Source organism: Myxocyprinus asiaticus, chromosome 26 (genome assembly GCF_019703515.2).
Source record: "Myxocyprinus asiaticus isolate MX2 ecotype Aquarium Trade chromosome 26, UBuf_Myxa_2, whole genome shotgun sequence".
Classification (NCBI taxonomy): Eukaryota; Metazoa; Chordata; class Actinopteri; order Cypriniformes; family Catostomidae; genus Myxocyprinus; species Myxocyprinus asiaticus.
This window is the reverse complement of record NC_059369.1, coordinates 20,521,992-20,534,351: the sequence shown is the minus strand read 5'-3', so window position 1 is coordinate 20,534,351 and position 12,360 is coordinate 20,521,992. Positions and strand designations below refer to the sequence as shown.

The window sequence follows — 12,360 nt, the reverse complement described above, 5'->3', positions numbered from 1 at the left end:
GATTTTTGTAATGAACATGTCCCCTTAATAGTCTCTTAAATAGAAAAGGTATGTCTATTGGTGAGTGAATCTGTATTCAGCATCATGTAATGATTTGTTTATAATTTCAAGGTAGTTTATTTATGATTGTATGTTCTTTATTATTGGAGATACTGACTATTTTTACATGTAGTTGCATTGTTATCTTGAATATATGAAAAAAACTTTTTTATTGGTCTTAGAATGTACTACATCCTTTTGTGTCATGTCCATGTGGTCTTACATTGCAGGGTTTTATGGAAATACATACAAAAATGTTTCAATTTTTTATATGCATTAAGCATAGGCCTGTTGTTTTTATCTAAATAAAGACATTTTAATTATTAAAAATATAGTATACATACAGTTCAAGAAGCAGGACATAGGTATATTGAATCATTTCAAGCATGGGTGTTTTTCAGTTTTTTTAATGTTAAAGTCACTGTGCATATAGTGTTCTAGAATCAACATAACACTGCATATGTTCTTGCTGATGGACACAAGCACCAACAAACATTACGCCACTTTCCCCAGACTTAACCTACCTGTTTACTGCTGCATCATATACATTCCTAAAATGCTCTCATGGCATTTGCATGGAAAATGTAGATAATAATGAAAAAGTAATATCTAGTTAGTTACTGTGAAGAAAGCTAAAAGAGCAAACAAGGTACTTTTACTAACACAAAGTACTTTTCTTAACACACTTTTACTATTTTTATTTTTTTTATATATAAGAAAATAAAGATACCTTCCTTTCTTTAAGATTTGTCTGAAAACCCAGAGGAACTAAAAGATAATTTGGATATTAGTGACTAATAATCACTTCCTTAATAATGACTTTACATAATTTCTTTACAGGAGTAAAATTGCAGACAATACACAAAATTTAAAGATTAAAGATAATATAATAATTATGAATAATTTGGTAACACTTTACAATAAGGTTCCATTTGTTGACATAAGTTAACTACATTAGTTAACATGAACTAACAACGAACAATACTTTTATTTATTAATCTTTGTTCATGTTAATTTCAGCATATAATATATTTAAAAATGAAAAGATTCATTTGTTAGCATTAGTTAATGCACTATGAACTAACTTAAACTAATATTGAACAATTGTAATTTCATTAACTAACATTAACAAATATTAATAGATGCTGTAGAAGATATATTTTTATTGTGTGTTCATGTTACCCATTGCATTAACTAATGTTAATGAATGGAACCTTATTGTAAAATGTTACCAGTAATTTTAAGTGTGCTTATCTAACAAAACTGGTGTTCTAGTAAATCATTAATGGTCATGCATTTTCATAAAGTAGCAACTATTAGATGAATAAGCCTTATTGGAAACTTCACTTGGAATGCTGTAGCTCTTGAGTTGTGGTTTGCCCTTTTCCAGCATCCTTCTTACTGCAGAATAGTTGTCTTGCACGAGCCACGTAAAACGAAGGCCCAATACAGGCCCCAAGACTGGGGAAAGCATGGAACAGATTCAAGAGGTCACAGTCTAAGGTGGAAACATTGTGTTGATCATCTTCCGTAAGTGTCATTATGTAAGGGGCTAGAGCCAGGAGAGGAGCATAGATTATAAATGTTGGGATTAGAACCACTACAGTATTCTTTAGAGCTCTGTTCTTTATGGATGACCCAGTTCCTCCACCAGTTTTGCTGTCACCTGGACCCTTTTTACACAGTACACACACAATGCCCACCAGACACCCCAGCATGAACAGTAAGAAAAAATCAAGGATGATTGACAAGTACGCAGCCACTGTGTGTAGTCTGAGGAAGAAGGTAATCACTGCAATGGAAAACGTAAAGATCCAGATAATGGCAGAGCAGAGAGCTCGATACTCCCATTTACTCGCTAGTTTCATGTAGAGCACTGCATGTCTTGCGGCCATATAGCGCTCTGCACACATACTGGTCAAGAGAAGAGGACAGGTGAAGAGGTTGAGGATTGAGATGGCCTCTGAAACTTTGACAATCAGTCCAGAGCGTCCACTAACAGTAAGGTACATGTCAAGAGGAAGATAGATACAAAAGATTATGTTCACCAGGGCAAGATTGAGCGCCAAAACTTCAGAGGGTGATAGTGCTTTGCTGCCCCTCATCAGCAGCCATAGCAGAGCCACATTTGTTGGGAGGGCCACCACGAAAGTAAAGATGTCGATCGGAAAGCGAACATAGGTAGCATCTTTCGCATTGCACTTATCCACAATGATAAGAAACAACACACTCCAGTGATTTGTTTGGTTAGTGGTATTTCTGTAGATTTGTAGATGTGACGTGTTTGTATAGATTTCATTTGTTGTGTTGTTTGCCATGTTGATCGAGCACTATAGATACAACAAACAACAAAGAAGAATATTGCTTTTAAATCAGACTTTTAAGATTGTTCTCTATACAGTGGGGTAAAGCAAAAATCACATTCAAAATCTAGATTCAAAATCTAATTTAAATCTGGAAATACAAAGACAGATTTAGAATTAAAAAAAATAAAATTTTATAATGTGAAACAAATAAGAAATATTTAAGACTCTATTTATATAGGTCACTATTCAAACAAGCACATTTGTGACATAGATTACCTTGCTTTCATTGAAGCACACAAGATGCTCTTTAAAACATTCTCAGTTCATGTTGGGATCCCATGGATCAACAGGTCAAGTTCTGAAATTCATGTTATTATCATTTTTTTTTTTTATTATTATTCAACTTTTCATTCAAATTGTTATGCTCAAAATATAATTTATTGATGTCAAAAACTGTGATTTTGTTTTTAGAACAATTGAAAATCTTTTTTACAGTTGGTCCCAGACTTTTAGACAGGGACTAAAAATGGTTCAAGGAACGAAAACGAAAGCCGAAAAGCAAAATATTTAGCAGAACATAACTGAAAACCGGAACAACGTGATTTTCAATTGTTCTGGAGTGAAAACTTTATTTTTAAATGCTGGTAACCGGTTATAACCGGTTAATTTCATTGCAATAATTTTTTCATGAAACTAAAGGCCAAAGGATTTATCACAGTAAATGTTTGGAACTACACCACATCATGTTGCCTGAAAAAATGAAACGTGCTTTGATCCTGAAGGAAACTGCTGCATCACGCATTTCTTTGCTCAACTGGCAAAGTTGTGGATGTAGCCTTCTGTGAATGATGACGTTTTTATGTATAATTAAACTATGTATAATTAGTACATATACGGTACATGCACGGCTAATCGAGATACAAAGAAAACATTATTAGAGGTAAAAAGTACATTTCTCAGTTGTTTCCATGTCTTCAGTGAATTATTGTTAGATTTGATGCATTACTACAGATTTGATGCTGTCGGGTTTTGACTGAGAAGCAGATCTGTAATTAAAATTATATTTAACTGTTAATTAACTGTATACTGTAATGATTTCTATGTTAATACAAAAAAAAAAAATTTGTGCAAATTTTAGCTTATTTTGGTGAGGCAATTGGCTTATTTTGGGCTTGTTTTTCCAGACCATGTTGCTTGTTTCTGTTGCGAGATCTGGCAACACTGCAATTGGTATTTCACCCACCCCTTAGTGCAGAGTACTGTCACTTTAAAAATAACTTTATTAACTGTTCTTTTATTTTGTTCTAACCGGTTACGATTTGGAAAGGAGGCTGCAGAACTTCTGAACCGGAAAGAAAAAATACAGTTTTTGCTCAGAATGAACTGTAATGAAAAACATTTCATTTTTAGTCTCTGCATTTAGATCCCAATTTGTATGTACATACATAATAATTAAAATCAGTGAAAAATACTGAAAGTGACATACACCTACCTTATGTGGCATGAGAGAAATTGTTGTGTCTGCAATCTCTTCACTTTTCTCTTATTGATAGATACATGTACATGGTAATATACTTTTTATCTCAGTCCTTGTTCTGTTGTGTCAATGTAAATGAAGCTAAATTATTTGAATGTATGTTTTGACTCATTGAGTACAGGATGTCCACCACCCAGTGAATTTTTTTTTCTGGTTTAGAAAAAAACCTCTACAGCAAATTTTAACCAAATCAACAGGGACATCTGGTTTCACCTAAAAGAAACAAGCTGTTTTATTATGTGTAGATTATTAATAACTGAATAAAGAGAGACACATTAAAAACAGATGGACACAACAATTTATAACAAATACAGTAAGGGCACAATAAGTGCATTTAAAGTGCAAATTTTACAATTAGATTTTAAGTTAACAATGGTGAAGCTCGATACTATCTGAATATTCTTACCAAGATTATAACAAAAAATGTATGACAATTGGTGGTAGTTGGCCACCTTAAGCATACTTCTGAACTGTGCAAAACAAAAGATTTTGATTAGTGTTAGTTTTTATTTTCTTACAATATCATCAAAACTTCTATTTACAGTTTGGTTAAATTAAATTAAGGATCTGATAAGAATAAATAGGCCCACTCCAAAATATTTACAATACAGGTAATGTATTTATACATTGAAAAATATCTTGAACTTTACTGCAGAAATATCAAAGTGCTTTTCCTGGTCACAAAGACCATTTCAATCTTCTCCCCATCTATTTGGCTTTATCTATCCCTCATCCTTTTCTACAGCTGTGTTTTCTGTGTTGTCTTGTCCACATTCAGTTCTGCTGATGGGAAAATTGAATAATGGTTGCATCCCCAGTGAGTCTATGGGTGGGTGACAGAAGGACCATGTTTGGTCTTGTTTTTGGGAGGAGTAGAAATCTGTACGTAAACTGGGTTGTTGGAGGAGGTGGTGGGGTTTGGCTCAGTTTGGACCCTCTGGAAAACAAGGGCTGGGTAGATTTGGTTGTTGGCTTGGTATGTGGGGTATGTGGCATGGGGGTTTCTCAGCAAGCTCTCTTGACTCCTGGGTAGAAAGGAGAAGAGATTTCTGCTGTACAAAATCATAGAAAGTGGAACCTGTTTTTAAGTCTACTGCGAGTGCAGAGGATAAAAGATTTATGTTCACCGACACCATTAAACTTTTGTTATCATTTACTCACCGCTATGTTGTTCCAAACCCAGACGATTTTTTTTCTTTTGTGGAACACAAATGGAAACGTAAAGTAGAATGTTGGGGACTGCCAGCCACAGTCACCATCATATGTCTTTCAATTTTGTGTATTGCCTAACATCTCCTTTTGTATGAAGAAAGAAAGTCATAAAAGTTTGGAACAACAAAAGGGTGACTATCCCTTTTAAAAGGGTTTTCCTTACCTCTCATACCCACTGTTCTCATAGGCTCTGACAACCTCAGAATAAACAGGGCTGCCAGGAGGCAGCGGTCGGTCAAGATGCTGGGACAGGCTGAAAAGTTTAGGTGGGGGGAATGCCTCCCAGTCTAGCTGCTCTCTCTGCAACCAGGACGGGCTCCTACAAGATCTAGAGCTTCGCTTTTCTCTTCTCCTGAAGGTCAACAAAATCATGATTGCTGAAGTTTAATGATTTACACCATCATCAAAACTATAGATCACAGTATATTTGCTAAGGCCTGTGTATTCAATAAAATGTAAATACTCATACATGAACTGATAACTTGATGAACTTGTTTAGATTATTCTACTGAAAGACCCCAAAACTGTTGGCATGTCCTCATGATTGTGATAGAGTTTTAATGAATTCTAATGTCCAAATAAGGGACGCAAGAAGGCTTTATGTTGTGTCTAAGAACACACCTTACTTATGGTAAGGCTTTTATAAAACAGCAGCAACAGAACTATGATAAAAGACTACAATGTTCAACAAACAGTTACATTTATTATTGATCATTATCGAAATAAACAGTTCTTCCACCACATAATAAGTTAATTATTTTAACTCTAAGCTGTTTACAGTTGCCAAGCAACACAGCTATGTAGCCACTAAGCACATTAATATAGAATGTGCAGTCACAGGCATATTTTATAGTAATTTAACAATGGCTTTGAACTCAGCTCTTTCATTCAGAATGTGGAGTCAGAACTATCCATTTGATAATGTTGTTTTAATTGTTAAAGTGGCACTCTAACCTGCTCCTGCCTGTCTGTTGCTTTTCCCTCTTTTTACTGATGTGCTCTTGACAACAGCAGACGATGAAGGACACAGTCATGATCAGGATGACCACCCCACTAACTACAGACACCAGCAAAGCAACGCGAAATCCCTGGTCATTTGGTCTAGGGATGCCTGGAAAAATAGTGTAATGCTTTTAAAAGACATAATTATACAGTGGATATAAAAAGTTAAACCCCTGTTAAAACAGCAGGTTTTTGTGATGTAAAAAATGAAAAAAAAATAAATCATATCAGACTTTTTGCACCTTTAATGTAAAAATTACAACCTATGCAATACCACTGAAAACCAAAGTGACGCATTTCAAATAAAAATAAAAATAAGAAACTTAGAATAATTTAACTGCATAAGTGTGCACACCCTTTTATAATTGGGTATGTGGCTATGTTCAGAATCAACCAATCATCAAGCTCATGTGAAATAGTACACACCTGACTTCACCTGAAGTGACTGATTAACTCCAAATAAATCTCAGCTGTTCTTGTAGGATTTTTCTGACATCTTCTTGGTTGCATGCTACTACAAGAGCCATGGGCCACAAAGAGCTTACAAAGCATCAACGGGATCTCATTCTTGAAAGGTATCTCTCAGGTGAGGGCTACAGAAAAATTTCCAAGGCATTAGATATACCATGGAACACAGTGAAGACAGTCATCAACAAGTGGAGAAAGTACAGCACAACAGTGACATTATCAAGAACAGGACATCCCTCCAAAATTGATGAGAAGACAAAGAGAAACCTGGTCAGGGAAGATGTCAAGAGGCCTACAGCAACATTAAAGGAGCTGCGGCTCTTTCTGGTAAGTACTGGTTGCTCCCTACATGTGACAACTATCTCCCGTATTCTTCATCTGTCTGTGCTATGGGGCAGGGTGGCAAGACCAAGCCTTTTCTGATGAAAAATAAAACATCCAAGCCCAGCAAAACCCTATATCCAGTCTCCCAAAACCATGTGGAAAAATGTGTTATGGTCTGATGAGACCAAGATTTATCTTTTTGCACAAAATTGTAAAAGGTATGTTTGGTGCAAAAAACAACACCGCACATCAGCAAAAGAACACCATACCAACGGTGAAGCATGGTGGTGGCAGCATCATGCTTTGGGGCTGCTTTTCTTCAGCTGGGACTGGGGCTTTAGTGAAGGTGGAGGGAATCATGAATAGCCCCAAGTACCAGTCAATTTTGGCATAGAACCTTCTGGCATCTGCTAGAAAGCTGAAAATGAAGAGATCTTTCAGCATGCCAATGATCCAAAGCACACATCCAAATCAACGAAAGAATGGCTTCAGCAAAAAAAAAGATTAATGTTTTGGAATGGCCCAGCCAGAGCCCAGACCCGAATCCTATAGAAAATCTGTAGGGGGACCTGAATAGGGCTGTACACAGGCGATGCCCTCGCAATTTGACAGATCTGGAATGTTTTTGCAAAGAAGAGTGGGAAAATATTCCCAAATCAAGATGTAATAAAATCAAAGGGTGCTTCAACTAAGTATTAGTTCAGGGATGTGCACACTTATGGAGTTAAATTATTCTATGTTTATTTATTTTTTTTCTCTGAAATGTGTCACTTTGGTTTTCAGTGGCATTGCATAGGTTGTAGTTTTTACATTAAAGGTGCAAACATTCTTATAAAATTATTTCATTTTTTAAACAACAAAAACCTGCTGTTTTAACAGGGGTGTGTAGACTTTTTATATCCACTCTATTTACAAGAAACAGAGAAAACAGCAACTCATTATATAACATTTTAAAGCTGAAATTTTTAAACATTTTAAAAATACCCTCTCCTATCCCAGCTTCAAATGCAGAGACAACTTTAAGCAATTTGCAGGTTGATTTCCCAAAAAAGCGTAAACAGTGTGGCTCTGTGGCATTTTCAGAACATTAATCTGTTTGTTTGAGCATCCTGATCAGCCTAACATAGCAACACTGGCTCAAGCAATAGAGCAAGTCTGGGAGCAGGACTATCTGTTGGCAGGCAGGGGCGAGTGTTCGGAAATCTATTTGAAAAACACCATTATTATTTTTACAATTCCGTTTGGTGACTCTTTCGTTTGGTGGTCCATTACACACTTTTGATATGACACACTTCAGCTTTAATGGAATATTCAGAGTTCAATACAAGTTAAGCTCAATCAACAACATTTGTGACATAATGTTGATTACAACCAAATATAATTTCAACTTGTCCCTAAAAAAAAAAAAAAAAAATCAAAGTTACAGTGAGGCACTTAGAATTTAAGTGAATGGGGCCAATTTTTGGAGTTTAATGGCAGAAATGTAAAGATTACAATTTTATAAAAGCACACATGAATTCTTCTGTTAAAACGTAATGTATTTGAGCTGTAAAGTTGTTTATGTCGTAATTTTACGCCCTTATTAGGGTATGTCATCATGACAGCAGAGTTGAAAAATGTAATATAACTTTGCACAGAAAAGATTAGTTGGCACACTAAAATCATGTTAACACGCATATTGAATCTTGTGGCCATAAATTTGAAACAGTGAGTCTGTTAACGTTTACGGATTGGCCCCATTCACTTCCACTGTAAGTGCCTCACTGTAACCCAGATTTTTGCTTTATTTTAAAAAGAGGCATGAGTCTAAATTTTTGTGGTATTTAACATTATGCCACAAATGCTGTCGGTTGAGCTTAACTTGTACTGAACCCGGAATATTACTTTAAACCTGAACATGTCCTGCAGATAAAATCAGACATGTTCCTACATTTTGGGGAAATAGATGAAGTTTGCAATGAATACAACAATTGAATGGAAATAGATGGAAGTTTTTTATCAAATATTAGGACACATTTCTCCATAAAAAGATAAGATAAAAAGATAATTTAATGGCTGCCTACTCTCACAGACTGGAAGGTAGCTGCTCCATCGAGGGGTGCCTGCTTTCAGAATGCATGTAATTTTCTCATGGCCAACCAGTTGGTAACCCTCCCTGCACCAGAACACAAGCATAGAGCCCACAGACACCCCCGTGCCATGCTCCACGTAGTATGATCCCCGTCGAGGGGGAAGCAGAGGTATACATGTGAGTCCTGTGGGAACATGTGAACAGACAGACAGAAGTGATCATGAACAATCATTCGCATAGATAAAATCAGAGCAAATAAACTTAGACCAGCATGAATTTCGATGCTGGTCCAGGCTGGACTATGCTGATTTGGTGCTGATCTAACTGGTAGACCAGCATAGCTATGCTTTTCACCAGCAATGCTGATTCAGTGTTGGCCAACCAGCATGATCTTTCTCGTGCAGCTGGTTGACTAAGGAAATCTTACTGGTTAAGCTAGTTAAGAAGCCTGATGGGGACAAGCAACTAAAACACAGCATAATGCTGGTGATAAGCAATGCTGGTTTTTCAACAAGAGTGTTGTCCCACTTTTTGCCAAAACTTACTTCATTCTTACAAATAACAGAGCAGAGGATCTGGCTTAGCTTTGGAGCAATATCTTCATGTTATGATATGTTTCTGTAAGTGTGCCTGTGTTGGTAGACTATGACTTACAGTATCCGTGAATTGATTCATGACACATGCCTGAATGAATATAGTCATTCAGTAAAAGCTTTTAAATCCAATACCTGCAAAATACCAAAATACTCTCAGGAATGACATCTTGATTGCCATTGTACTAGTCCAGTTAAATTTTTCTTTTCTTTTGCATATGGTATAGATTGTTTTTTACTACCATATGTATGTTGTTGTCATCATTGTAGACATCTGTGTCATCTGCAGTGATACATATCGTGCATCTTTGTATCCTATCGTGCATCTTTGTATCCTGTGGTGAACCACAGTACATTTTCATAATTGTGTTCATGGTGTCATCTATTTGTATGGTGGTTTGAATGTAAATTGCACTTTGTAGTGTCAATGTATCAGTGACTCTCTGCCTTATCTGTCCTGCCTTTTAATGTCCCATTCCATCCCACCTTCCTTTGACAGGAGGCCTCCCTTCTTTTGGAAAAAAATAAGGTCCTTTATCAAATATTGATTTATTCCACTCGGTTCTCCTATTATTAAGAACCTGCAAAAATGCACTTAGTGCCACCCAGCTGACATGTTCTGTTAAAGCTTTCTGAGCACAGGTAAGGAGAGGTCTGCGCTATGGTGTGCGAAAAGAGTACTAAGTTCTAAAAGAGCCTTGCTATCTGTCTATCTATCTGTCTATCTGTCTGTCTGTCTGTCATTGTGTGCAGTTGTTCTCACCTGTGTTGTTGGGTGGATCTGTGGGGTCAGTCTGATGGTCTGGCTCTGTTGTCTGCTCTTCCGTGGATGGAGCAGAGGTGGTCATGAGCAGAATGGGGCTCTCTGAGGCTGTGTGAGTGTGGAAAAACCACACAGTCAATCCACACACAACCCACACAAAGGGCCACACTGATGTCATCATCAAATGCCCCCAGGGGCCACAGCACAAGGATCAAAACAGCAAATATGCATGCATGCATCTATCTATCATCTATCTATCTATCTATCATCTATGCAGTTGTCCTCACCTCTGTTGTTGATGGGTGGATCTGTAGGGTCAGTCTGATGTTCTGGATCTGTTGACTGCTCCTTCATGGATGGAACAAAGGTGGTCATGTGTTTCTTTGATGCTGCATGAGTGTGAGGAGACCACACAGTCAGTCCACACACAATCCACACCAAGGGCCACACTGATGTCATCATCAAAGCTCAAGGATCAAAACAGCAAATATGTCCTCAGGATATCACAATAATCTGCATAGCAAGATACATTTAGCTGACCATAATCCATCCATACTGCCCATTGAGAGAATATCACAAAAAAGTCCTTTACTCCTACTTAAGACATCTGTAAATATCTGGGTTTGTTAGATAGTCCAAGCACATGTCCAGATCTCCTAAAAATTTCCTCTCTGGTATTTCCTCTTACTGTATTAAGAGTAGGTTTCCCTCTGTGTGTATCCAACATTTGCTCTGTCTCTCCGCTCACCGCCTCTGTTATCCTACAGCATACAGTTAAGCAGTCAGGGCTCTTACATAACATGAATTGCACGTGTGAATGTAATTTTGTGCACTCTTAAACTGATCTCATCTCTCCAGTAACGCATGCAAGCTCTCTCTCTCTCCCACAGGACAGCCGAGGGTGAATCAGGGCATGTGATGATGTCCATGTAAACCTCTGCCCCACATCTGAAGGCAGCAAAAAGAGAGAGAAAATCTGCAGGCACACGGCATATTATATATTTATAATCTTTCATCAGATCAATATATTGACATAATGCATCACGATTTCTTATGCACAATAACATGTTGTGTGTGTGTGTATAAACTGGGCGTGATGCAGCAGATGGTGTTTATAGATGGCACGTGGACCAAACTCCATGGTATGAATTCTGTTCACTCGGAAGAGCGCAGTGGGTTTGAAGCTCACAGAGCAGAGTGTCTGTTAGACTGTGTGGGATGTGTTAGAGAGATGCTATTGGGAGGTTTCTTCTGCATAACACTGAAACCGTGGTAACAGTGTCACTATTTATACATCAATATATAATATAACAAAACAGTGTGTGATAAATGGCATTCAATGCAGGCAGTTTATTTTTTAATCTGGAGATTATTACAGTGTTAACCCCCATCTATGGTCTATATTATTGTAGTATCCCTAATTGATGTTTAATAAATCATGGAGAAGCCACAGGATGGACATTTTACCAGCTGTGTTCAATCACATCAGTTGTATTTTTTATTTTATTTTTTTAAACTTGATAAGGGATTACATGTTTTGAAACAGTATGCAGTTGCAAGTATTAGTCACGCTTCAAATGCCCTTATATCAAATAATTTGTATGACTCTTAATTAATCCTCTCAATCTTTAAATTGCTTCCATGCATTAAAATGTTTAGTGAAAGAGGTCAAAGCCAAAGAAGCTTGGGGCTTGATTTTCTCTTAGCATTGAAATACTCTCTGTACGTATAACAATTTATATCCAGGGACCCCAAAGAGCCATTCATTAAGGATGTACAAAAAAAAAAAAAAAAAAACATAACATCTACTCCATAACACCTGTCATGATTCACTGTTGTTTGACTTGTGTTTCTCCCCTCTCATCTGTTCCTCCCGTACTACACTTCCCATAATTACCTGCCCTTACTGCCAGCTGTCCTTGATTGTCCTCACCTGTGTTTCATTAACTTATTAGTCTTTGTGTATATAATGCCATGATTTCTGTTCAGTCCTTGTCAGCTGTTATGTGTTTTGACCTCCTGTGTATGACCAGTGCCCATCGTGT

The 12,360-nt window shown here is 36.9% G+C and overlaps 2 protein-coding genes across 4 annotated transcripts; both read right to left on the bottom strand.

The window, feature by feature from the left end:
• Positions 1–247: 247 nt before the first annotated feature.
• LOC127416977 (P2Y purinoceptor 4-like) lies at positions 248–3,961 on the bottom strand. Of its 3 annotated transcripts, XM_051656636.1 has the most exons (3): positions 3,838–3,958; positions 2,622–2,703; positions 248–2,369 (listed from the first exon to the last, which is right to left on the bottom strand). In XM_051656636.1, the coding sequence occupies exon 3, from the start codon at positions 2,355–2,357 to the stop codon at positions 1,383–1,385; it is 975 nt and encodes a 324-aa protein (XP_051512596.1). In that variant the 5' UTR covers positions 2,358–2,369; positions 2,622–2,703; positions 3,838–3,958; the 3' UTR covers positions 248–1,382. The 3 variants fall into 3 exon arrangements, with proteins under 3 accessions (XP_051512596.1, XP_051512595.1, XP_051512597.1); XM_051656635.1 differs by lacking the exon at positions 2,622–2,703 and having other exon boundaries at positions 3,838–3,961; XM_051656637.1 differs by lacking the exon at positions 3,838–3,958 and having other exon boundaries at positions 2,622–3,822.
• A 137-nt stretch (positions 3,962–4,098) lies between these two features.
• Positions 4,099–12,360, bottom strand: si:ch211-242e8.1 (uncharacterized). The gene is made up of 6 exons (XM_051656670.1): positions 10,603–12,360; positions 10,316–10,423; positions 8,952–9,143; positions 6,049–6,205; positions 5,258–5,446; positions 4,099–4,907 (listed from the first exon to the last, which is right to left on the bottom strand). The coding sequence occupies exons 1-6, from the start codon at positions 10,775–10,777 to the stop codon at positions 4,706–4,708; spliced, it is 1,023 nt and encodes a 340-aa protein (XP_051512630.1). The 5' UTR covers positions 10,778–12,360; the 3' UTR covers positions 4,099–4,705.